At 35.2% G+C, this 27,039-nt stretch overlaps 1 protein-coding gene across 1 annotated transcript; it reads right to left on the minus strand.

Annotated features, from left to right (window-relative positions):
* Window positions 1–1,246: 1,246 nt before the first annotated feature.
* On the minus strand, window positions 1,247–27,012 carry LOC130824309 (protein NO VEIN). Its single transcript, XM_057689243.1, has 13 exons — window positions 26,288–27,012; window positions 25,693–26,027; window positions 23,748–24,390; window positions 22,303–22,407; window positions 21,491–21,668; window positions 16,613–18,255; window positions 14,493–14,705; window positions 8,583–10,823; window positions 7,696–7,808; window positions 4,307–4,697; window positions 3,907–4,224; window positions 2,926–3,180; window positions 1,247–2,701 (listed from the first exon to the last, which is right to left on the minus strand). The coding sequence occupies exons 1-13, from the start codon at window positions 26,921–26,923 to the stop codon at window positions 1,646–1,648; spliced, it is 8,127 nt and encodes a 2,708-aa protein (XP_057545226.1). The 5' UTR covers window positions 26,924–27,012; the 3' UTR covers window positions 1,247–1,645.
* Window positions 27,013–27,039: the final 27 nt, after the last annotated feature.

The raw sequence follows: 27,039 nt of genomic DNA on the forward strand, positions 1-27,039 counted from the left end.
CTAACTCAGACTTCCTAAATCTAAGATTACTGCATACTATTTTAGTATGCACCAAGTACATGCAAGACCAACTCACTAAAAATGTCGTATAGTTGTCCTATTTTAACCAAATTACTCAAACCGAGTAAGATCGATCTGATCCTGAAATAAACTATATATAAATATGTAAATCAAATTGTCAAAATTTTTTTGACATATTATATTTAAGAGCGAACAAACATACAAATGGACAACTCCAAAATGTGGTGGAGTTAAGCGAGAAAAAAGAGTGATAAATAAATAACACCATTTTTATAATGTTGCAACTAATTTAGAACGAAAAAAGTATAATAAATTTAGTTTGCACAACCTAAAAGATAGGACAAAATTAACGAGACAGAGTGAATGAATGTTGGAGTGATACACCAAGGGCCAGGCCTTAGCTTTGGATTCGGATGCGATCTTGATTTGGGTAACTCATAACATTGTCTTTTTTCGATACAATACGCCCACATTTAGCTGTGCCGACTAACGACTTTGCCTTCTTTTGGAAACTTGTATAACTCAATCACTACGCGAAACTTATGAACGTGTCTTACTCTTTTTTTATTCGATAGCGGTAGTTAGAGAATCTTTACAATTTTAGGAGAGATAACTAACTGTTTATGTGGGTAGCGAGAATTGAATTATACAAAGGATCTAGCCTCACTCGATCCGATTAGTTTCAGAAATTTCTCTAATTCTTTCTCGAGTCGGGAGACTCTTTGGCGCTTTAGTCTCACTCGGTTCAATCAGTTGCAGATACTTCTTTTATTCTTTCTCGAGTCGGGGACTCTTTGGCCGCGCTCTCCTTTATGAGTATGAGTTATCGCCGTCTTTTCCTTCTCAGATCCTGACTATAGTTTTCAATGGGCGGAATACACTGGGGATGATGATGATAATCTTTTATCTCAATGGTCAACTTGTAGAAATGTAAAATATTATTGACATATGATTCGATGTAAAAACTATTTACATTTTGTCTTACTTTTTTTGCATTTGACCCATACTCGATATTAACTGGAAAATGTGGTTAATAAAATTTCAACTTACATTCAACATGTTATCAACTTGAACTATTGAATAGACATTAACCCGATGGCCGACGGGTATTCGACATAATACGACTTAAAAGAGGTTGAGACCCACAATTTATCCGAATCAATATCAATCAAACCGCAATTGACTCGATCTGACATCAATAATCCACAAATGACCTGATCTGATATCTACATGACTACAATTGTCTAAACTTGATATCAATTGAATCCGCTATTATCTATAATTAACCCGTGATTTTATTCGAACATTGCATAAGATGTCATAAATTTTACTCTTAACTTCATATACCTTATCTATAGCTAACCAGAGCCCAAAATAAGAAGAATCCAAGATTTTCCAACTTGAATTTTTTATATAAGCTTGATATAACAACCTAAACTCAACCCAAACCCCGAAGAAAAACCCGACTCCAAGTTAATCATAAACCAAAAATGACCCAACTCATAGTGTAATCGAACTTGATTTGACTAATAGTAAAACTAACTTGGACCCAAACTGTATTCACATAATTCAATATAAACACAAAATAAATCAGGTTAGATCCGAAACAAAATTGAATGTATATCTACACTGATTGAGTTGGGGGCTTTGGGATGGTAACAGTCAACTGTAGTTTACCAAGTCGGCAAAGTTTTACAGGATTCTTGTAAATAATAATCCGGGAAGGATTTTGAGCAGAAAGAATAACATAAGCAATGCTGAAAGCGTCCCCTTTCTCTGTTGCAAATTGCCATTCTCGTGCCGATATGACAAACCAATCCTTCTTGGCATATCGTGAAGCTTTCACTTCGACATATTCCAGATTCTGTTCATCGCTAATCACGATATCAAATGGTAAGCCCGTCTCTTTTTCTTGATTAACCCATTTCACTTCTTTCCCGTCAGCTTTTCCAGCAAAGTATTTGTAAGCCACGAGCTCCCCTAGTTTACCGATTCGCATGGCTTCCTGAGCACCCAGATTACTAGACTGATCTCTGCTTTTTGTTTGACCCTCTTCCGGGCAAAGGGACTCGACAACAATATTGGTAGGATCAGCTAAAGCTTCCATGGGAAGAGGCTGATTGTATACAGGATCACTTTCATTATCGAAAACAGGGAGAATTGTAGATTCGGGATATTCGACGTCTTCATTTATATCAGTTAAGGCCAGTTCAGCTTCTTCCTGCACTGAGGCTTCAATACAACCTTCCACCATTTCTGTGCCACCACTTTGGTCCATGCTCCCAGGTTGTGTCCTGAACCCATTTGCACGAGAATAGCTGAAACCAGGTGCAGTTTTCCAGTCCACAGGAGGCCAAGAGTACACCGGTTTTTTCTTGGACTTGAGCTGGTCATTGATATTTGATAAAAGGGCATTTCTTGTGAGTTCATCATTCTCCATCGAGGATAGTTCAGAAGAAAGAGACCACACATATTCCTCAACGGGAAGCTTCACCATTTTCTGGCTGTTAAGGATAAAAAATTCCATTTGCTCTTCCGTTGAACCAGATTCTGCCATAGTAGCTATCATGTGAAGAAAATTGGCCAAATGTAACTCGGGAGCACCATCAAAGAATAATCGGGACAGTTCCATAAACATAGAGTGTGAGTCTGAATCTCGAGTTGTATACAGAACATTCCCCTACAGAATGAAATCAAGTCATGCATTGAAGATTTTCCATCAAATTTGAGGTGTGTTTTATTTAATGGGTGGAGTAGAGGTGGAAGAGATCATAGTCATGCAGATCCAAATTACCACATACATTCCTTAGATATAAGAGCTAGGAAACCAGAAGACAACCAATCCTTTTAAAAACTATGTATTTGAAAAACAAGATACAAAATCCAACATATAACACCAAGTACCTGAAGTAGGGAGCTGCATTCAGTCCTTTTCTTAGATGAGTAGTTGCATCTATTTATGACATTATGGTAGAACAGCTTTTCCACCACAAAAATTCTTGGGAAAGATTGTTCACATCCAGACTGCTTGAGAAGGCTGTATCTCTCTGGGTGTAGATTATAAAGATAACGTTGCGCAAAGGGAAGCACCCATGCCACCATCGAGGTTTTAAACCCACAATCAGCAGGACCATAGTATATAGCTTCACGAGATACAATCTGCAATGAAGTCCATCAATTTTTCATTAGAAGCTTCTAAAAATCATCAGTAATTCATCAACAAAATATACAGTTGCAGAAGGAAAATTGGAAAAAATAACACTAGCAATATGCTTCTTTGAATTGTATACACGTGCATATAATGGAAGTAATTTTGTTGGAATATATATACAGGAAAAAACCAAAAAAAAAGTTCAAAAGCCTCCTTTTAGAAATAACAGCAGCATTGCTCGAGTGCAAAATGGAAATCTCCAACAAATGTGGCCAGTATTTATTCTCTGATTCACCTAGATTATAAAAATAAACCTAGATGAAAAGAGAAAATGGCATGTTTGTCATGTTAGGAATCACATCCATTTCAGAGGTAACTCGCAGCCTCTGAATACTGAATGAGTTCAATCCTTCCAATACCAACAAAATAAGCACTCCAGAAGTCACTGCTGACTGTATTTCTTTACAACCAAAACTCATCATATCATGGTATTACTAGCATTAATGGTAACATGGAGTTCAACCTTTAGGTTTGATTTCATATTATACTAAAAAATTTGTTCCAAATAAAGGATTTGAAACACGACTTATTCAAGCTCAAGAGATAGCAAACAGCCAAACAGTAGAGCTCAAATAAGGCAAAATTTTCACCTTGCAAATAGTATAAGTGAGCAGCTACAAAGAACTCTGTTTATGAGACACGAGACAACAGATGTAAAAATACAACCAGCATACCTTGGAAAGAGCAGGTATACCTAAGTTCTGCAACAGTGCAGATACTTTGGTTTTAAGAGTCTCTTTATCGTTGTCTGTTAGGTCTCCAAAATACAGAAACTCAATATTGTCCAAGTGCTTAATTTCTTTCTTTAAAATATCATCATCAGACCAGCAAACAAGGCCAAATGATGGGTGTAGGGAAACCCACTTATCATTCATTACTGGAAGTACTCTAAAGTCTGAGAGCAAGAGACATTCCTTCAAGTAAGACAAATCATCACTACTAAGAGCACCACAGTTCAGGGCATCTGACCACTTCAGAAAAATTTTAAATACCTGATACAAGAAACAAGAAGCAATTGATCACTGGGTCCTTAATCTACACAGGTCATCATTCTCAGAAAAATTCTAAACATACCGCACTAGTTGTCTGAAAAGGTATAGAATTTCTAGATAACTGCTGCAAAATTTGAAGGTAGTGACGAAAAGAAGGGGCCTCATGCACACCACACTGATTCACAAAAAAGTCGTGAAGGCCTGGATATATAGAACGCAATGTCTTGCTCATTGGAACACTACAATTCTCGAAGGAGAATTCAGTCTTTCTATGGTCCAGAGCACCAGTAGAATCATGCCAGTAGACGTCTTCAGGAGAGAGAAAAACCCCACTTACAACATCCTCATAGTGTTTAACAGAGGCACAAGGGATAAATATAAAAGGTCCAGAATTCAAAGCATCCAGCACTTGTTCCCTACATGTTTCCATCTCCTTCCAAATGAAGGAGTACAATTTGGACATTTGTGGCAAACTGGAAAGATCAAGTTCTCACAAAATTAGCTCATTTAACAGATTATATGAAATATGCAACGAAAGTAGAAGATTAGCAATTTTAGAGTATTGATAACCAAACCAGGACAGTATCATAACATTATAAAATTAATAGAAGTTGTGAGTTGCGGCTTTCATAAAAGAGACCCCAAATTTGAATTTGAAATGCTTGTTTAGTGTTACCTGACAATTTACCTAAAAAGGGCTAAAAATAAGCCAAAATCTAATACAATTTATTAATTTGCAGGGGGATCAGCAAATTAGGTTACACAGCTCAGAATGCTGCCCTCAACTTTCCATCATTAAATTGCATTGACTGTGTCAACAACTCTAAATTTGCTTTTAATAAAGCACAAAACAAAGACAAGCAGCTCTGGTAATCCAGTAACTACAACCAATATCTTCAAAAAACTTCTACAAGGGTAGATTACACTATCAGACGAGACAGTGTAATTCTAAATTACAACTACTTAATCTTAACCTTCTAAGAAATTGTGTTGATGCAAAAGTATTGTAGCACCTATCCTATTTCTAAAACCTAGTCAAAGTCGAGCGTTAACCAGAAGAAACCTTGCATAAGCCATTTTACTACACTTATATACCTTCCTCATACGGGAGTGAACGAGTTCAAGGAAATTGCTGTCCAATACGATAACGGATAATTTCTCAACCTAATGGAACCACCAAGTCAAAATTCGCATATGGATCGAGAATAAAGATTTACCGACAGACAAAATTTTAATTGACTAGCTATTTTGCAAAATATAGCAAACACTAGTAAACTCTTAATTTTAAGAGGCACAAGGTGGATTGAGGTGCAAAAGGGTCTTTGAGCCTAGGCACAAGGCACAAGGTGAAAGCATGATCTTGTCATAGGTGAAACAAACCTTTTGGCTCAAAAGATTATAAAACAATTCCGGAGCATATTTGATGCTTAAAATTATATGTTGTTTATATTAAAATTGCATCAAAAATCTAAAATATTCATTATCACTAAGCTAAGAAAGGTACCTAAATCTACATTTTAAAGCAATGTGTCTAATTGTCTCTAATTGTTACAAAGTAGAGAAAAAATAAGAAAAACTTGTAAGTGAAAAATCCAGAAGAAAAAAGACTAGATGAAGTGACACAGAGGAAACTAAAAGAAGAAAAATCAAAGAAAATTATTTTCGAAAAAAAAGCGGCACACGAAATATCTAAGAAAATGGAGTGAAAAAAAGCTGGAAAACAAAAGAAAACATAAAATCAAAGAGGCTATAGAAGAGAAGAAAAAAGATGAAGAATCCACAAGAAAAAAGATTGAAGAGAAAGAAAAGGTATCTGATTATGTGGAGGCCCTTGGAAATCCTAATTTTGATCCTTTTCTCTTTTTATCTCTGTAACAAGATCAAATTCTTGTTTGAGCCTAGACCAAGAAAAGCCATTTTTCTAAAGCTAACATTTGAGGCACCCTTTCCACTTTCTTTTTCTTCAAACATTTTAGTGATATTACCATAATCATACACTAATTTTAATTGTTCATTAGGGTACATAGTCACATAGCCACATACAAATGCTTTCGCTGTCTACGTATATATTTTGTGCAAAGCGCTTGCGAGTATTATTTGGGAAATTTATATGACTAGAGACATTTTGAGCCATGTATTAGCATGCATGCATGTAGAAAAGAAAGAGACAAGGGGGAGAGTCGAAACCGAACAAAAGATCAATAGTAAAACAACTATTCTTTACTCTTTTGGCTCAATGGTTAATAGCAATTATAACGCAGTATAAAAGATTTTACAAGTGCATCAAATGAAATCCAAAGGCACATAAGTTATGTCATTGAACCACCTGGGATAAAACTTCCATCTCACTATGTAATGTAGATGCATTTAAAATCTAACTATTGGAGCAAAAAAGGAAATGGTATCCAATATTCCAATCCCAATTCTCTGAAAACCCTCCTTTTGTTTCCGCTAGTTAGGATTTGTGCAAGTATTATCACTAGGAAGATGAATGTGACACGGGTACCTTCCTCTTATCTAACACCACTCAGGGGCTATCACTACATCAGCTACCATCCTAAGACATTAACACCTTGAGTTCATTCCCATTCTGTTTTCCTTTCACAACCTTGGAAATCTACTGACTATTATTGTTGCAAGCTCAAACTCCGTAATCTGCCCAAAAGGCAGTATATCACTCCAATTTCACTCCACGTCTCCATTAAAATGACATCCATTTGAGAGCATCAATCTTGGGTATTCATAGACTCTTGATCTTTAAAAAATTACACAAATTTTTTATTTATATAGCATATATCTTGTTTTATGGAGAGTGACTTTCTTTTGACAATTTTTATGTCATGTGGGTTTTATGTTTGGCATTATCTCTTTCAGAGTTAACCAACCCACCAACATCCTAGAGCAAAAAAAAGGAAACATCCTCAATTTGCCAGTGTAAGCCGACAAATGTAAGAATATACGGTGAAAATGAAAGAACATGCATTTACTAGGGCAAGGAGTAGATCAACAAGTACTCATGTTGATGATATTAAGGCCTTCAACAGATTCCCCATAGAACATACAGGTCCATTTCAACAGCCAGAATTTGCATTGGCTTCGAAGGGAAGGAAGGACAGAATGGCTTGCAAGCTCCAAAATTTTTCAAAATTTGTTACACGAGCTCTGTTTTTTCATTAGCATTTTTATTCAGTGAGCACAATGTCCTCTCCAGAAATTCACATATGTTCATGACCATAAGTATTGAAATGTTTAATAGATAATTTTATATTCAGACCTTTCCCTCTTGTTTTTTTAAGATAACAAAATGAATTCAAAAAATAGCTTATGTTTATGTGAAAATTGCTAGGGCTAAATTCTAATGCATTTCTAACCATCAGATAATTGATTGAGAAAGGACAAACAGCAGAGCATCTTTTTACCAACTAATCACCATTAAAAAGAACTGTGATGAAGCTTGCAGTAAAATACTACCTGGCAGTGAATGTACCCTCCAATGTTCTCCAAGTGTGAAGAGTTGCCAATGCATCTTCAAGTCTAACTTGAGTTTTGAAACCAATTTCGGATAATAATTTCACACTTTTTACCTGTTCAACAAAAATCACACATCAGAGGAACATTCAAATCTGGCATACATATTTTAGAGCAGTATACATTGATAGAATTGCTACATCATACAAACATAAAAATGTTAACCCTCAGATTTATCCATAATATAAAGATAACACAAGAAAACATTGAAGAAAATGCATATATTAGATGAGAAGCAGTAGGGTAAGTCAACCATGTGTTCCATCAGATATACTCTTCTTGCAAAGTTCAAATTACAGTTCAGAATGTATTGCTCTGAAACAGCCAAAACAATTATTACCTCTCATCAAAGAACGAAGTATTACAACGTTGACAAGCTTTCTCATCATGTACAAAAATACAAGTAACTGTATATGAACAAAAAGTATAACTACGCCTATTTATACACACATGCGTCTTGAGAATGAGTAAAAACAACGGTGAGAGCAATCAGATTGGTTACTATAATCAAACCTATACTAAAGCTCACCCAATGTATTCAACACAGATTGAGCATTGTTTGCTAGGCTCTACTATTTTTCATGTAATCACACCTTATTCTGGCATGTATCTCAAGGCAGGTGAATCAACTAACAGAGATAAATAACTCCCACCAAAAAATCAAGTTAGTAAATTTTCAAATCCAAAACGAAAGAATTCCTGGTTAGAGTGGCATTTCATCAAGGGGCTCACAAGGGCAAAAAGAATAAGTGAAAATTAATAATGCACACCAATCAGATTGGATCAAGCTTTAACATGAAAAATTCTCCCAAAACATGATTTGAACTGACCTTTGGAACAGCATAAAGAGCATGACAGCCAAGAATAGAACGAACAGTGTCACAGTCATAGAACAACTCTGTTGGATAGTGAATCTCATTATCAAAACTTGAAACCACCCACCTTATATCAGATATGCAATGCCACAGTGAAGATTTGAAACATAAGTCATTCAGACCAGAGTTGCTACTGCAACACCCAAAAACTTTGTCACTAAAATGATCGTCCCAAAAGGCATCTAGAGCTTCCAAGAGATATTTGCACCTCTCTTGGTTGCCATCCTTGGACAGCAAGGACAGTATATGCACTAGTTCAGGAGATTCCCAATCTTTAACCAACATTTTGGGAGAAATGATTTGTCTATCTGATATCTGATGAAGCACAGCAGGGGGCAAGTCGGTCACAGCTTTCTCAATGGGAACTACTTTGACAAAATCCGTGAGCCCTAATTTCTGAAAGAACTCTCGCCACTTCATCAACCCACACGGCATCGACTGGATGATAGGTTGATTCAAATACATAACATCGACCTCAACCCATTTGTAATCCAAACCATTTAAGAATTTATTTACGTCAACAGAATTTCCAAATTCTTTGCTAAAATGGATTGGAGCCTCAGCAGGTCTCATGTACCCATGATTTGTTAGAATTAAAGCTTTACTGCATAATTCAGAAATGATGTATTCACTTTCAACCAAACAATCAACACAATTGGAGTTTAAATGAAACATTATGAAAGTAATGCATTCTCTCATTAACTGCTTGCTTCTATCTGTCATTTTGTCATCTGACATAGATGATAAGATATGAATTTTGATAAGTTCATGAGCTGACAATTTTTGGACACCAATTTTTTGCAGCATCCTCATACAGCCAGTTACTGAAGTTAAATCAGTAGATGCCTCTAAAAATAAAGCTGGGCTAACAATCCTCAATGTGGCATATAAGCAGGGAAACGCTTCATTACAAAGTCCACCATCAAGACCAGTGCTGTCAGCATGAAACCAAATCGTTCCTTCATCCAATGAGCCATATGTTCCATTAGACAGGGGAATAAATGAAACTTTCTTCAGACTATTTATAAGATCCATTTCCAACCCTGAGTTCCTTGAGTTTGGTGCATAAGAATTAAACATACTGTGAAGTTCATTAAGCCAAGAGAAAAGCCAGTGCATACCCATTGTTCTTATACCATCTTTTGTTCGGCCCAAAGAAGAAGCAAATTGCACCAATATCCTTGGCCCATATTCTTCAATACCCAGTGCTCTAGCAAGTGAATCTGACAGATTAACATCCTTGTGTAATAGACCAATTCCTAGATGATCATACAGTAAAGTGTCAGGTATCAGCATTTTAGCTTGCTCAGTCCAACCTCTTACAACCTTACATGGAGGAACCCACTTATCCTTGTACCCATCCAGAAGCAAGCAGTTCGAAAGGCGTAATTTAGCATTAATCATCCGAGGGAGTCCAGAAAAAAATCCATGCACTTCCCCCATTAGTGGAACAAAACTCATAAAAGCACTCACTGCTTTAGCAGGATTTTCTAGGAAACAAGGTAGAGAACAAAATGATTTCTCAGCACTGACAAACAAGGCAGGAAATTCTGACAATAACCACTGATTCCAGGGGCTATCTCCATCAACTTCTTCTCTAGAAGAAGGAAGGACAAAATCAGCTTGAAGAATGAACTTGAGACCATATGTTCTCAAAGGAAGAAAAGCAAATACAGGCTGTTGACCTAAGAAAGGCTCATAGTCGCCACTCTCTGTTTCATTAAGTGTCAAAGCTATGGATATCTCCGTCATATGAACATTGGACCGAATAACTTTAGGATGTAACTTGTTTGATGCCACAAACCAAGTCATTTTCTCATTTCCATGACATACTTTGACAATACCATCTCCAATTACTTCTTTTCTCATAACAATAAGAGAGCCATTCAGCATATTCCTAAGTTCAATACACTGAAGACGGTGAAGGAAAAGTAATAAAGAAGGATGAAGATCAGAAAACATAGACAAAATGCTGCTCATTGCTGATCCTTCCAAAAGTTTTGATTTGAAAGGAAGCACTATACATGTCTTCCAAGAATTCAAGCCCTTTTGAAAATCAATATCTGGGACCAACCTTTTTAGTGCCTCAGTATCAAAAGGTGGTAGAATTGTTGGTAATACAAAACCTATCTGACCCTGACCCAAGTCAAACTTGATATGAAATCCATTTGAATGAATTTCGGGAGCATCCGTAACCTGCAGGAAGAGCAATTAAAGTTTCAGTTGGTCATGTTAGATCTTAATATTATAGAAGAAAAGTAAGAAACTCTATTTGGCTGAAGAAAGCTTTACAGACAGGCAATTTTCTTGCTTAAAATTACAACACCTGAGCTTGACACAACCTAATACGTCAAATTAAAAAGTAAAACCTGCATTCTTGTGAACTCGTCATAAATTTGAAACCTAGTAGCTAACTTCATAAGTGATCATTGAAATTTTAATTAGATTATTCAACACATATTCAATATATCACATAACCAAGAGTAGATATATACTATTCCTTCCCTTAGAGTTTGCCCAAATTCACCATTTTTTGTGAGTGCTTATTTGTTGAAATGGGGAAACTCTAAGGGATGGAGAGAAAGAATCTACTTCACAAGATACCCTAAACAGATGTAGATAGTGTAGTATATACAAAAGTAAAAATGTTTTAAGTTCGATTCCTGAACCATCAAGTGTTAATATTCATGCATTTATACTTGTACTAAAACCTGCAATCTTGTTATAAATTTGACGCCTAGAAACCAATTTCATACGGAAAAAAAATTGGACACAATTATTTGACACACCCCACTCTACATAACAAGGAATTGATATATAGTAGATCAATTCATAGGATACCCTAAAAAGCAGTCCAGTGCAATATATAGCAGTATCAACTAAAATGAAAACACTACAAGTATGATATTGTAGCATCAACTAAAATGAAAACCTGAAGATGAGGTACGCAATATGTTGTATGCATACCTACCATCAATGTAAACCTTTCTAGTTTAAGTGTTTCTATATCCTAGTAAATGTTGTACAAATTTTTATCCATTGTTACCTGGAACGACATTCAGTTTGGAACGGGGAACAGGAACCCAGAACGCAACCTAAATTGACTCGGGAACCATTGGGTGCAAAATACGTTATGTATAAAATATATATTTGAAAACAAAATTAAATTAAAATGATTATGTTGCTTTAAGAAATTATTATTTCTAGGTTTCATCTTGTTTTTCCTACCTTTTTTCTTCAATTTGTAAATGAAGGCCAAAATACTTTTTAAAAAAGGTCTTCAAAACCAGGACATCACCTTGAGCGATTCGGGTCAGGTTTTATGGTGATTGGGGACGTACGTTCCCGGATCACGGAACGTGGCTACGTTCCACACTACATGTAACTATGGCTTTATCCATTCACTTCCAATCATTTAGCCTTTGATGAAATTTTCACAACAGTGAACCAAAGTTTTTTTGGGGGGGGAGGGGGGAGACCAGAGAAAGCATCATAGCTAAAACCGGAAACTTCCCGCCAGATTCCATTTCAAAACCTTCATTTCCGAAACTCTAGATTAACGTTTCCGAAACTACCTTCTCGAAATGTTTTTTTTAAGCCAAGAACCATATATAATACCATAAGCCCTTCTTTTCTTTTGTTTAATTCCTTTTCTCATTTTCTTTCTATACCTTTTTTTACTCATTTTATTTTCTGTTGTAAAGTATAAGTGCACCAGCGTTTCCTACGATTCTGAAACTCTAAAACTAAGGTTTCTCATTTCTGTTTCCGTATCAGATCGAATTCTGTTTCAGGTAAGATTGAAAAGTACCAAGTTTTTCAAAGCTCTTAAATAAACCCCCCACAAATTTCGACGTCCGACATTTACAATAGTGCTTGAGAATTGAGATATGCAGCATGAGAAACTTTTGAAATTATCTTCTTATTTGTATGAAATAAGTATCGCAATGATTTATCATTTACCAAGCATATCATACAATTTAACAAAAGTGTTGGTCATCTTCCCAGACCCAAACAATACAAAATGGTTAAATTTTATTGAACGGCAATTCCTGACATGTCATATCACATGATACATTGTTATATTTTAGGCAGTTAGTGGATGATTGTTGATAATTTATATTGTATGTTGTTAAATTTGTTGACAAAATTATTATACTAATCTTACATGATTTATCAATTAGTTACTCACCTTATTGTTGGAATGAAAAAAATATTATTATCATGCTAATATCAATTTGATAACCAAAATATGTTACATAGTTAAATTCATCTGATTTTCCTTCAATTTGTCATTCAAGTTCTATAAACTCTATGGTAATATGATTGTTTAAACTATCAAGAGAATAATAACATACTACTAAAATACAATAATAACGCCATACTACTATAATACACAAGTTTCCTTAAACAAATGGTATGTGGACCAATATAAATTGAACGAAAATAATATTCTTCAACTAAATCTATATAATCAATTAGTTAGCTGAAGATATTTTGGGATGATATTTTGTTTTATTTTGGATTTCTAAAATTTTCGTTTACAAAAGGATTCAAGGATATAAGCTACATTTTTTTTGTGACATTTAGGATTTATGATTTTGACTTTATTAGGTTTTTTAACTGTCTATTGTTAGCAGAAGATTTGTATGATATTATTCTTGCTTATCATATAACTTTGTAATGATTTACATTAGAAACATTAACATGAAAATCTATTAATGTGATTACTTATAAAATTCTCATAATTTTTTATTATGATACAAATTTAAATACAAATGAATGTATTAATTAATATAATCATACCACTTAATATGATTACTAGTTAATTAATCTTATTCAAATCTATTACTTTATTATTACATTATATTTTTATAACTATTTGTATGCGTACCGACAATATTGTGCACAAAGAAGTGTTTTAAAATTTATAGTGTAATAATTTTATTAATTAATTAATTCAAATTGCCTAAGTTTTCAATACTGTAATCTAAAGCATTTAGCTATTTTGTTTTATATTTTCGACTATCATTCAATAATTTCTATTTTATTTAAGTTCTATTAAGTCAAATCCATTTACTAACTTCTTGTAAAGTCTCTTTCTATGAAATGGAATACCTTATAAAAATAATAATAATAATAATAATAATGAAAAAATTTCCTCAATAATCCCACCTATTGCCCATTTGCTATGAATAATCTCAACTACTGATTATTTCAAAATAATCCAATCTTTGTATACTTTTTGCTGACAGCACCCCTTGCCACATTTCAACAGGCTATTGTAGGTATCTAACATTAAAGAGGAGTATAGTTAGACCAACGAAGAAGCATAAGGGGAAGACAGAAGTAAGTATAACGACTAGTAAGTACCTACAATAGCCGGTTAAAATTTAGAAAGGAGTGTTGTCAGCAAAAAAATATACAAAGATTGGATTATTTAGAAATAATCAATAGTAGGGATTATTTAGAAATAATCACAGCAAATGGGCAATAGTTGGGATTATTCAAGACAATTTTTGCTAATAATAACAATAATAATATTGCATAGACTTTGATTTATATAATATAAATTCATAATTTATAATATACATACATTATATCATGCACGGGCATCTAACTAGTATATTATATACCAAATGCACCATATGTTACATACCCAGAAAACATTAGAAAAATGGATACCTGATGATACCAAAAGAATTAAGTTTCAGCTGATATTACCAAACAAAATTTCGAAAAACAATAAAATATCAGACAAATGAATTGCCCAAGTGAAAAAGGGATGAAAACAACGTTGTTTTAGCAAAAGGATCCATCAATTATCAATTTAATAAATGCTAAGATACACATTTGATTACATACCCGGAAAACTGATTTAAAACCAATTCCCTTCTGTCCAATGTAGCCAGCAGAAGAACCTTTCTTTGTAGAGCTTCCAACATCACAGAGAGCTCTGATATTTTTGGCAGTAAATCCTCTCTCATTATTCAAGATAATTATTCCAGTGTCATGAAGGATGAAACTTAAAGTAGGTTCCACATCTGCAGGGTAAACATTATCATCGGCATTCTGAACCTGGAAATAATAGATTCAAACCAGTTGAAAGGTAATATGACACAACACCATATTTGTTCTATTGATGAACATAATAAATACAATTATCAGTCATAAATGTAAACAATTAATAAAATACTATCATACAATCACCACCATGATTATTATATGATACAACAATATCAAAGTCTTAACCTCAACATATATCAAAGTCTTAACCTCAACATATAGGGTCAGCTCCATAAACCAAAACAATTCAATTGTAAGATCATGGTAACAAAGATTATATTTTGTTCAGGCTATTTAATACTAATCTACAAGACTACAACTAAGATAATCAATTCAATGAGTTCCACATATATTCTCCTCTTTCATTCATTTCTATTATTGTCATAAGTATCGATCTCAATTATTTCTTAACCTTCAAAGCTAGTCATCTTCAACCTACCTCTTCCTTTTTCAATCTCCTCAAGTTCCAACATTCTGATCTTTGTTGCGCATAACTAGACAATTTTCTCTTATTTTAACTTCAATATTTGCAACTCAAAAACCTTTTCTAATGTATTCATTTGAAATCTATCCACCAGGCTATGCCCACTCATTTATTTCAACATACGCGTTTCATCTACCTCGATTTACTATAAGATCTCCTAAGAGCCAAACATTTTGACTCATAGAATCGTGTTGGTCTAATGGCATCCACTAGATTTTTATATATTTAGTGGCACACCTTAGTCACATAAGGTTCCAACCATAAATCTCCATTTGAGCCACCCACATTGAATCTTATGCTTAACATCTTGATCAATATGTGAAATAGTGATCCAAATTACTCTAAACACTTACTTGAAAGAAGTTTTTCCGTATCTAGCTTTACCAAAACAACATTTACTTTATCTTACGTCAACTTGATTTAAACCCTTATGATTCTAAAGTTTGTTTCCAAATCTAACTTAGCATTGACGTCAACTTAGTTCCGTGCCACCAATACTATGTCATTAGCGTACAACATACAACATAGAACTTTTCTTAAATAGGTCTTGTTATCCCTTCTAGGACCACCACAAACCTTGATACAAACAAATTGAGATTATAAAACCTTCAGTCGCTCCTCCACTATCCCAATATTAATTTGTACTTCTTCATACGTATTAGATTATAATAATATACTTACGTGGCATACCACTCTCACATGATTCGCTAATTGTCTTGCGAATCGCGAATCGAAAAAAGCAAATTATGGTCGGTTTTAGGCTATTTTTGAACCATTTTGAGCGAATCGCGAATCCAAAAGGCGAACTAACTAGCGAATTATGTTTCACTGTGGCATAACTTCCTTTGCCAAAACCACCAAAGTACTACACTTGTTACTTTGTCATGCACCTTCTCTATGTCAATAAAAATCATGCGACACATCCTTTTTCTTTACCATGTAGCATTGTCATTACATTAGAGTACATCTTCATAGGCAATGTTCTATCACTCTCATCTATAGCTTCATAGCGAGTCTCATAAACTTAATTAATGATATAAAAATAATGTTTAAACCTTAAACAATATGGGTGATTGTTCTATGATGAAAGAAGTACTAAATCGTGAAGAATAAAAGAGAAAGCAAAGGAACTCAAAACCTAGAAAGTATTATGTCCATAGAATACCTTATAATCCCATCATAATTTTCAAGATTTTGGTCTACATGAAAAAGAAAAGAAGATAGAAACTCTGCCTACAAATTCAAGCAGTTAATGCAACAAAAACAATATCAAAAACTATCAGGACACATCATCCTAAAAGCCTATGAAACAGTATTCAAAATGAAAAGTTTACAGCTACTGCAACTAGATGGAAAATTTTACTTTAGTGACATCTCTGTTTAACTGAAAAAACATCTTTGAGAATCAATAGATGAAGAGATAAAGAAGACGTACCAGCTCAAGAAGGAAATGTGAGTCTTGTGAATACAATTCTTCTGAGAGGCAATGAAGTGCTCGCCCCAAACGGGCATGCTGCTTCTTCAACAAACTACATTCTACGTCAGATATATTGGGGTCCAACCCAAATTCATCACGTCTAATTGATTCAATAACAAGACCAGCCTCGTTGATGTCTTGGTCAGCTAAGTGTTCATTTTTTGAATACTCTATTTCTGATTGGCCCATGGGAATGAATACATCAGTGTCATTTTTATTCAGCTCAACTTTGTTAGCAGCAGAAGAAATATCAACGCGTGGACCCTGGGTAAACTCAAATTTTTTTACGTCTCCAACCGATACCAGGCAGGGGTTATCAGTTAATGGACAAACTAAATGGTGATCATTGATCCACTCGGTTATACCCAGTGAGTAACCAATTTCATGCAACATACTACGCTCTTCATTTCTTTTACATTGAACTAAAATAGCTGAGGTAATATCTTTGACCAAACACCGCAATCCAGAAAGTAATACATCAGCAGCAAAACAGCGAAATTCTGAAGGCAAGAAGGCTAGACAATCAACAAATATGCTAGATACATGGGCAACAAAACTATTCACCCCACTCAAATTCTTGAAAAGGTTCATACTAGATTGAAAGCCCACGGGCTCATTCACTCTCAGAGTTCTGTCATTACTCTGACCATCATTATAACCAATATTCTGCATAAAATTCTCGATAATAACTTCAAATCCTTGTCGTGCCTGACACTTCAAAAGGGACAAGGGTACATGTTTTTTCCCTCCAGACAGTGCAAACAATGACAAAAGCTGAACAGCCATTTGAAAAGGAGATTCTTGAAGTAAAGCTTGAAAAAAGAGATCAGCAGAAGCTAAGGGGTCAATCCGAATAATCTGTCCATTTCTGGTTAAAAGACACAATAAGCCTTCCACATTGACCTCTGACACCAACCATTCCAGAAAAGGCCCTAGTGAAGGACCATAAACAAGATCCCAATGTGACCACGAGTTCAGATCTAACAAGAAAGGAGCTTTGAGTAAAATGTTGATAGCATCCTTCGACGTAACTGATCCAGAATTTTCCAACATATCACTTACATCGGAATCAGCAGCATCAACATACTTAGAGGTGCCCGACAGTGTCGCAGAGAATATAACACAATTAGATGCAACACTTCCTTGATGCTTCTCTACAAAATCTAGAAGCTCTCGAGTACTACCGCTCTCAATGATTTTGAAACTGATGAGAGGGAACTGCCTCACTAGCAAATCTGATATTTTCTCCTTGGTTATGACACCTTCCTCCCAGAGGCTGCAAGATGCTTGAGACAACAGCATACCCAGTTGTTTCTGAATCATGCTTACCTCCAATGATTGAAATTCATGTACCTGACCTCTTATAATGTTCAGAATTTCTTTAGGAAGTACAGAGATATTTCGATCTAAGAAAGAAAAAAACTCCCCATGACCAAGCAACTTGAAATCATTAACTGAGAATTGCTCTGCCAACCAAATTTCACAACGAGAAAGTTCCTCAGCGAACATGATTGCCCTGTGTACAAGTGAACTTCCACTAGACAAATCGTTCTGAGTAGGATACTTGGAAGCTTTTCTGAGAATATCCTCCAAATGAACACCTAAAAAATGGTGAAGGCGTCCAATTAAAAAATATTAAAGAGTTCCACAAAGAGGACCAAGAAGACAGATAAAACTCAGCACATTTCACGAACTGGAAATCTAACTACACAAGTGAGAAACAAGAAAAGCTAGAGACAGAACAATTCAAAAGCATTTGCAGTAGAGGAAATGATGTGCTAATACAGAATCAAGAGCATGGTGGACAGCCACATTAATTTTAAATTGGTTCAAGGTATTCACAGCAAAAGAAGAACGACTGAAAGTCAGAAATTATCTCCTGTGTCCTTGCTTATCTCCTCAGCTGGGGTGCAAAATTGCTAGGTAAATAATTTGTTAATTATAAAAAGGATCCATATACAAGAATCCAGAACAGAAATAGAAAACTTTAAAGAGATGTGATAAATTCTTCATTCTAAACAAAAGGTTTTTGCTGATGCCAATAAGCAGGTTTACATTACAATTCTGAACCCTTCTCATAATTTACAGTTTGTTGGCCTTAACGTATTACAATGCTGAACCAAGGTACCTCACAGATAGAAAGCTCACATCTTGAAGCCTGGGAAACCTTACTAGGTCCAGCTTTAAGAATAAAATAAAACACTAACGTACGGATCAGTTGTAGAAGCCCCAAGCATCTATCATAGGCACCGTATCGATTCATAGTATTCAAAAACAGCATGAAGAATTTCGACTACACGGGGAAAAAGATTATCAGAAAGAATAAAAAATTACAATCCTCAACTGAGGCCTTCCATCATCAAAGCCACCATCATCATTAGACCAAGTATATTCCATTCATAGAAGGTCCGGGGAGGGGAGGGGAGGGTAGAAAGACAACAGACCATACCCTTTTATAGGAGGTTGCTGCCAAAGAGAAACTAAGCTCGAAACCAATTACCCAAATGCAAAACCAAGCCTTCAAGGTTGTTCAAAAATTATCAAACTCTGTTAAAGCCATAAACTGACTTCAAAAATAAACACTTGAAACAAAAACACAAAACTCCACAATAGGGTAAGTTATTGCCCCTAAGTCCCTCCAAATGAGAATATCATGGTCATCTAAGATCTATGGTATTCAAAACAACATAAGGTACTCCGCCTACATCAGGAAAAAGATTATCCGAAAAGATAACAAATTACAATCATCACGTGAGGTCTTCCGACATCAAAACCACTTACCCATACAACACCAAGTTCTTCAAGGTTGTTCACTATACTACATTAGTTCAATTTGAGATCTAACTAAAATCAAGGTTCGAACAATGGCGCTGAGTAATTTTTATTAATAATTATGATCAACCATCAGCACATAGATTTCTAGCTGAACGTATCAATTAGATGAATTAGATCATCTTATCAAAGAGAATTTGGTCTTCAACATTAGGCGGACCTCAAAAAGAACACAATCTCTCCTTCAATGACAAATCTAAAAAATTAATATTTTAAATTAGGAAAAATTGATATTAATAATCTCACCTTTCACTCATCCGCCGTGAATAATCCCACCTTTTGATTATTTTTTAATAATCCAACCTTTTTTATCAATTTCTCCCAACATACCCTTTTACCTAAAAACCTATTATAACAGGCAACCAAGATTTAAAAAAAAAAAAAAAAAAAAAAAACAGGGAAAAAAAGGTTAAAAAAAAAAAAGAAAAAAACCTGATTTCTCATCCCCTCCCCTACCAACACCTAAACCCAGCCACCTCCACCACCAATGGCCACCCCCTTCTCCTCCCATAGCACCAAAGACGTCCCCTGCCCCTCCCCCACACCGCGAGACTCACTTCTCCTATCCCTACCAATTTTCCAAATTCACTATTTCTTCATCATCATCAATGGCTTCATCAGTTTTCTTAACCACCTCAGTTTTCTTCATCAATTCATTAATTTCTTCATCATTAACAGTGGCTTCTTCATCACCATTTCTTCATCATCACTTTTTTTTTGAAGATGATAAAGAAGCCATTGATGATGAAGAACAGTGGGTTAGGACATTGATAGGGATGGGGAAAAGGGGTCTCACGGTGTGGGTTGAGGTGCTGGGAGTGGTCGTCGTTGCTAGAGAGGAGAAGAGGATGGCCAGTGGTGATGAAGGTGGGCGGTGGCTGGGTGTTTAGGATGAGGGGGCTGAGAAATCAGTTTTTTCTTTTTTTTCTGTCTTTTTCTTTATTTTTTTATTTTGGTAACCAGATAACAGGTTATTAGATAAAAGGGTATGTTGGGAGAAAATTGAGAGAAAAGATTGGATTATTAAAAAATAATCAAAAGGTGTGATTATTCACGGTGGATTGGTGAAAGGTGGGTTATTAATTAGTTTTTCCTTTAAATTAAAGTAGGGATGGGGAATGAGAAAAAAGAAAGAAAGAAATTAAAAAAAAAAAACAAAAATACTTCAAGCAATTTGAAAACTTCTTGCTTAAATTTCAACCTGGATGCTAACCCATACTAGCTTCCCACCAGTGAGATGCATGGATTTCGAAATGTGTAGGATAAAGTACTTATGCAACAATTCTATTATATGTTCTTTATACAAGTTGCAAGTATATCTGTATGTGATAGATATCTTCCGACTTATAGATGAAAAATACAAATTATGTAGCAAAATTTAAGCTCAATTTACACAATCACTTCACTCCCTGTTCTCATACTTTCCTGGTCAAAGTATTAAAATTTGATCATTTAGATCCCAAAAACCAATTATAATTTGTCTATTTTACTTTTCACATTCTGGAAAGCTATATTTTCTCTTGAAAAATTTTAGCATGAACTTTTTTTATAATAATATTTGAAAAACAATTCATCAAAAATCTTTTTGGTGAACTTAGGTTAACTTTTAGCAATTAAGAAAAGGATGGCTCAGACTCCATAGCAAACAATGTCCCGCATTGCCAACCTGAAATTGCAGTCAGTTGATCAGGTGTTGGGTATATGCGCAAATTTATTTGGTGGAAGCCTGAAAAATTGTTAATCCAGGGATCAAACTTGAGACACTTGTTGGAACCTCAAGTAAGCAATGTATAAGTACACTTTTGGGAACCAATGTAACTGACTCCAGAACCTTGACTTTGGCCATTTTCTTTCTAATCGAATCCCTATTCAGCCCACTAACACCACATAAAAAAGAATTGAAAGGAAAATGATAACATCTTCGAAGATTCACAACCATATTAATAATATTACTTTGATTACAGATGATATGTAAAGATTAATCTTAAAAAAAGAACAGCTTACATGGAACAGGAATTGGTGGACTTTGATTGAGAAGGCCAGTATCTTTCTCAATGGCTTCAATATCAATACTTTCGTATTTTGTTGGTTGATTAGCTTGTTGGTTTGTGTGTTCCAATTCACCCATTAATTGAAATGTATCATACATGCTATCCCACATCCCCCTTTTAATAGATGTAACCTACAACATTGTGAAGGGAAATCCTTATAATCATGTTCTCAGATCAGTAGCCCCTATAACACAATGTACACATAGCATGTCTTCTAATACAAAGACTATTCCAGGAAAAAAAGTCATAGCATATTGGAAAAAGTGTCTTAACGAATCATGCAACTACCCAATGTCAAGTGGCTCAAATCTAGGACGGAATTGGGGTCAGATGTATGCAACATTACTGTTGTCATGACATTCACCCTTGATTGAAAACTAATGATTTAGCGAGAATTGCAACAATACAAAAAATAATTGTAACATACTGACCAACCGATAACCAGTATCCTCGACCAGTATCTCAATACAAAATTTTATGTAGTATGGGTATAGGGGAGGGTGGAGGGCATACTACACTTGCCACCCATTCTGCCATCACTAGGTTGCCGCTAAAGGGAGGCTAGAAGACCACCCTTTACCAAATAGCTAGATGACTCAGGGTTGTATGCCAGTACACATACTTCCATTCACTTAACGTACCTTTCACAAAAGTCCAACCCAAGAAAAGGCAGAGCCACCTTAGTCAAGAGTCACGACGAACAGATAACCAAGATCAAATCAGAAAAGCAGCTAACAAACTCAAGATTAAAAGAAAACTACTCACCGCAACATTGAGCAACCCAGCCAGTGGATAATTTGAGAATGCATTTCTTACTTTTTTCCTCTGTTTGCCAGACAACTTATAGAATTCCAGCATTTTTTCCAAAACCTACACCAACAGACAAAGTGATCAAATCACCAAACACCATATACCTTAATCTAAACTAATTTAAAACTTGGAAGCTAACAAGAGAAAAAAATGATTTTAAAAACAAATCACATTTTACAGCCTTGCATAAAGCTAGGCTTACATGTAAAAACAATTTTGCCTGGATAAAGTATATAACAGCACGTTCAGAACGACCTGGGGAAAAAACCCCTAGATGCTATAATCAATTTTTTGAAAATTTCACTTTGTTTTCCAATTTCCACTTATTATGAAGAGGGGGGAATGCGACATTACACAGAAAACCCTTAACACATAATGTTGATCGCTTCTCCAATTCCAAAATGCAACCATAACATAGCAAATTAACAATTAACAGTCTTCATTTAGTGTTTAAACCATATGTGTAACACTTTCACTTTCAGGTGTTATTGGGACATTATGAATACATAGGCAAACAATATGTTAGTGAATGAGTTATGAGGTTCTCAATAATCTGTAACCCCACTGCGTTAAGACTTGCTCCGTGACAAAATAATGGTCAATATCCCAGCAGTAAATCCAAATAAAAGATGTAGCATATAATAAAATTTTGTTAGACTAATTTACTTTAAAGTTGATTGTTTATATTATAGGGTAGGTAGAAGGAAGGAGAGGGCTAGGTGAGAATCGAATCCAAGACCTTACGTGGGGAATATGGTACTTGCTTCATCTATCTCACTTTAAATTTGATTTTTAATCTCTTCCTCAGAGTATTATTACAGAACAACAAAACTAGTTCTGAACATTGATTTCAAAACGATATATGTACTCTAGGATATATAAGCACAACTACAAATTAACTCGATTTTTTTTCACACAAGTTTGATAAAATATTTTGCTTGCATATTAAGTCCACTCTTCGATATGATATGATTTCATCCATCATTATCTCACATAAGATCCTCAAAAATGACAAAGATAGTAGTATGCCACATTTTGATCAATTATTAAAAAGCTACCTAGTTACACAACTTCTATGATGCAGAAGTTAAAATATAATGCCAAAACAAATAAGACATATTATAGGATATCTATCTACTTTTGTGATTAACTTTTCTACATAAGATTGACAGTACAGAGGATCTAGAGTAACATTAAATACGAACAGCGTGACTTCTCCCATAATTCCATTCATACTTATACTTAATTCCCAGAATTTTTGTTACTGAAATAGAATCTTTAAAATTAAATTAACAAAATCATGCATATGTAATTAAACATAAAAGGGGAAAAGAGAAGCTAACGAACGATCAGCAAAGGAAAATTTATCATCTAAGGCATAATTCTGAAGAAGGCAGTACCTCTGTTGCTAGGTGTGCCCGACAAGCGTCCTTCCAGTGAGTGATGAACATCCGAATAGACTCATTAGCATCAGCGATGTTTTGATTTTTTCCCTCTTCTGAATCAGTTGTTCCAGAGAGTAAGAAAGAATTATCTTTAACTGCCTTTCCAAGACTCTCAGTTTTAGATCTTCGTCGTTTTTTCTGCAGCCTCCTTCTCTGACTGTCGTTAGAGCTCTGATTTTCACAACTTTCTCCTTTCAATCCCAGCCTAGTCATCTCTTCAGCTACAGATGGATAAGGACAGCTACTCGACATATCTCCAATTTTTCTTTTTAATGAAGATGAATGATGTTGGTTACTTATGGAACTATCATTTCCAACCATTTCACCATCAGAACTATCTGTCATATCCTGAAATTCATCAGAACTTGATGAAACAAATCTTATGTGTTGGCCGCAGAAATCCTTGTTGACATGAGCAAAGGATGTGACACGCTCACTTAAGACATTGTAACGATCATCAAACAACTTTTTTTGCAAAGAGAAAAGAGGCCGTTTTTTCTTCTTTGAATTCGTACATGTGTCTTTCACTGCTTCCTTACACTTGCTCAACACAAGACTTTGAGCGTTCTTGGCTTTGTTTAGAAAACCTATGTGCATACTGGAAAGAGTGTAGGGATTAGAACATTAGATTACATCAACTCTCACTAATCAACTTACGGCTATCAATAAAAATTTTTAGAGAAAAATTGCAGTAAAATTAGTCAAAGGCAATGTAAGACAAAAAAAAAGTCCATTGATCGACAGCTACAACCTCCCCAGTAACAAATACTCGGAATTCCCTTGTGCTCACCCCTAACACGACATTTCACATAATGGTTAAAAGACTACTAATAGAGCAATAAACTCCAACTCCGACTTCAACATATCACCTCAACATTTCAAGCAACATTTCTTTAATGGTCTAAACTCTCAAACTACATCCAGCAATCAGTAAGTAGCTAAAAAGTACCTCTATGTCCAAGCAATAATCTTTATCATTTCAAGTTACTTGAAGTCAATAAGTATGTGCCCAACGACTCGGAAAATTTATTTGAAAACGCAAAATTTTGGTCCAAAATAAAGTGTCCATGTGTCATATCCATGCCAGTGAGGATTTGACACAGGTACTTGAGGTAAGCTAAATACTGTAAAGAACAAAGGTTCGTTCTAGAAGAAAGTTCCCTCATGTATCAATCTATTCCTCAACATGCCCACATGAATTACATATAAATGACTTATATAGTCTCATTTTCTAATCAGAGAACACAAGGTCAAGCAAATTCACTTTTCTACATAAAGTTGTGATAATTCCTTTCAAATCTAATTTTACAATCTAGCGCACCACACACATGCTCATTGATGGGAGTATGGGACTAACTTAAACGTGCAAAAACATGTAGTGCAAATGAAGAAGAATTTGGCCACTTATTGAAGATTTTCCAAAGCAAAGGAATGGACTGAAAGCTTTTAATGACATTACTAAATGAAGGCAACAGTTGAAAATATTGATTGTCCCAACCCCCTCAAGGAAGAATGCACAAGTAGGTTTAAGGCAGGTGAAAAACCCATAATCAACCACCCGTAGATGTCAAACTATACCTCCTGCTACCCATTACGCTTCCTTTTCCTCATCTACTTTCAATTGTTCAAAACAAAGGTCAATAAAACTGAATCTTACACATATTTCATTGAAATCTATGCATAGAAGGAATACAACAGCCAGTCAACCACCAAATAGTATTGAGCATTATAGGTTAACTAGCAAGAACCTACTCAAAAGTTCCATCACACAAAACAGCAGCTAAAAACCAACAGGCAACGTGACACACATGTCATGTACACACAAACGACACGTAATTGCCAAAGCCTTAGGTCGGCTAAACAGGCATAAAGTTAAAAAAAGAAAGAGTTGTTTAAATACCCCAGACTCTGAATCCGCAATCCAAGAACCTGTGGATTTGTCACTTTACACTTCTTTGCAACAAAATCCAAAAACTCCTCCATCACGATATTTGTACGCTTTTTGTAGAGAAACAATGAAAGATAAGTAACTATTTGGTTGCTTGTAATCTCGTACACTTGTATCACATCTTTGGTTAAAGAAAAATAGTGCTTAACAAGGGGCTGTTGTAGAAAAGGACCCAGCTCAAGGTCTTCAAAGTTCTCAATACCCTCATTCTTGCATAAAGCTTCTTGCAAATCAAACAACGTTGTTATCTTGTGAACAGCTACATGACATCTAATAAATGCATTGATCTAACAAAACAAAGCAACAATTAGAGTGTCAGAAACTCACCAGATTATCTGAAATTGAATGGAGTATGACCCGACCAGATCAAATTTAACACAAACATACAAATTGACATCTCTAACCACAATCAACAAATAAAATTTTAAGACATTCAATGCCAAATAGAAAATGCTCAAGTTCTTATACATAATAATTTGGCATGAATTGACAAAGTAATATAACTAAATTAGATAAATAAATAAACGGAGGAAATAAAAAAAACGACCTTAGCTTCAATGAGGATAAGTTGGTGGAGAGAAGGAATTTGATGGAGCTGAAACCCTAAGGAATCCCAAGAGTCAGCTTGAAGTTTAAGCAGAGCAGACTGAGAAAGCTTCCAAACAGAAACATGGTCTCCAGCTTGAATGAATTGACGGCGTACAGTGGCAACAGCATCCTCAATCTTGTCAAGGGTTGCCTTATGATCAACAACAGCATCCTCAATCTTGTCAAGGGTTGCCTTATGATCAACAGAAGTAGATTGGGAGTTTGGTTTAGTAGGAAATTTGGGATAGGGACGCTGTTGTTGCTGCATCTGCGAAGAACTGCCAGGGTTGCTGATCGAAAATGATAAATTGGGATTGTTATGCTGGAAACCAATAGGAAAAGCAGTTTGATTATGATTTTGATGGTATTGGTTGTTGTTAATGGGAAAATTGGGATGATTTTGAAAGGGAATATTAGGGTTCTGAAAAAAGGGGTTTTGATTTTGGAGAAGTAGACCTAGTGATTGAAGGACGACAAGATTGGGATCTAGCTGTTGATGTTGAGGTTGAAGATATGGCGGTGGCGGTTGCTGTTGCGGCGGCGGAGGAGCACCGCCACGATGATGTAAGTGTTGATGGGGAAGTTGGTTCTCCATTGCCCACAAACAAGGAACAAGGAGAAGGGTTTAAGCCTTTAGAATGGATTAGGGTTTTAGAAGCCTTTAGCAAACTTTTTTTCCAAGGGTTAGTCTTTTGTGTTATTGTGTTGGTG

This window comes from Amaranthus tricolor, chromosome 9 (assembly GCF_026212465.1).
Source record: "Amaranthus tricolor cultivar Red isolate AtriRed21 chromosome 9, ASM2621246v1, whole genome shotgun sequence".
Classification (NCBI taxonomy): Eukaryota; Viridiplantae; Streptophyta; class Magnoliopsida; order Caryophyllales; family Amaranthaceae; genus Amaranthus; species Amaranthus tricolor.

Coding starts and splice junctions, on each gene's coding strand:
- LOC130824309 (XM_057689243.1), bottom strand. CDS start 26,923: ATGGAGAACCAACTTCCCCATCAACACTTACATCATCGTGGCGGTGCT. Junction 18,256..21,490: donor TCCACCAATTCCTGTTCCAT/GTAAGCTGTTCT, acceptor ACCATTTTTTAG/GTGTTCATTTGGAGGATATT. Junction 4,698..7,695: donor GAGGGTACATTCACTGCCAG/GTAGTATTTTAC, acceptor TGATCTTTCCAG/TTTGCCACAAATGTCCAAAT.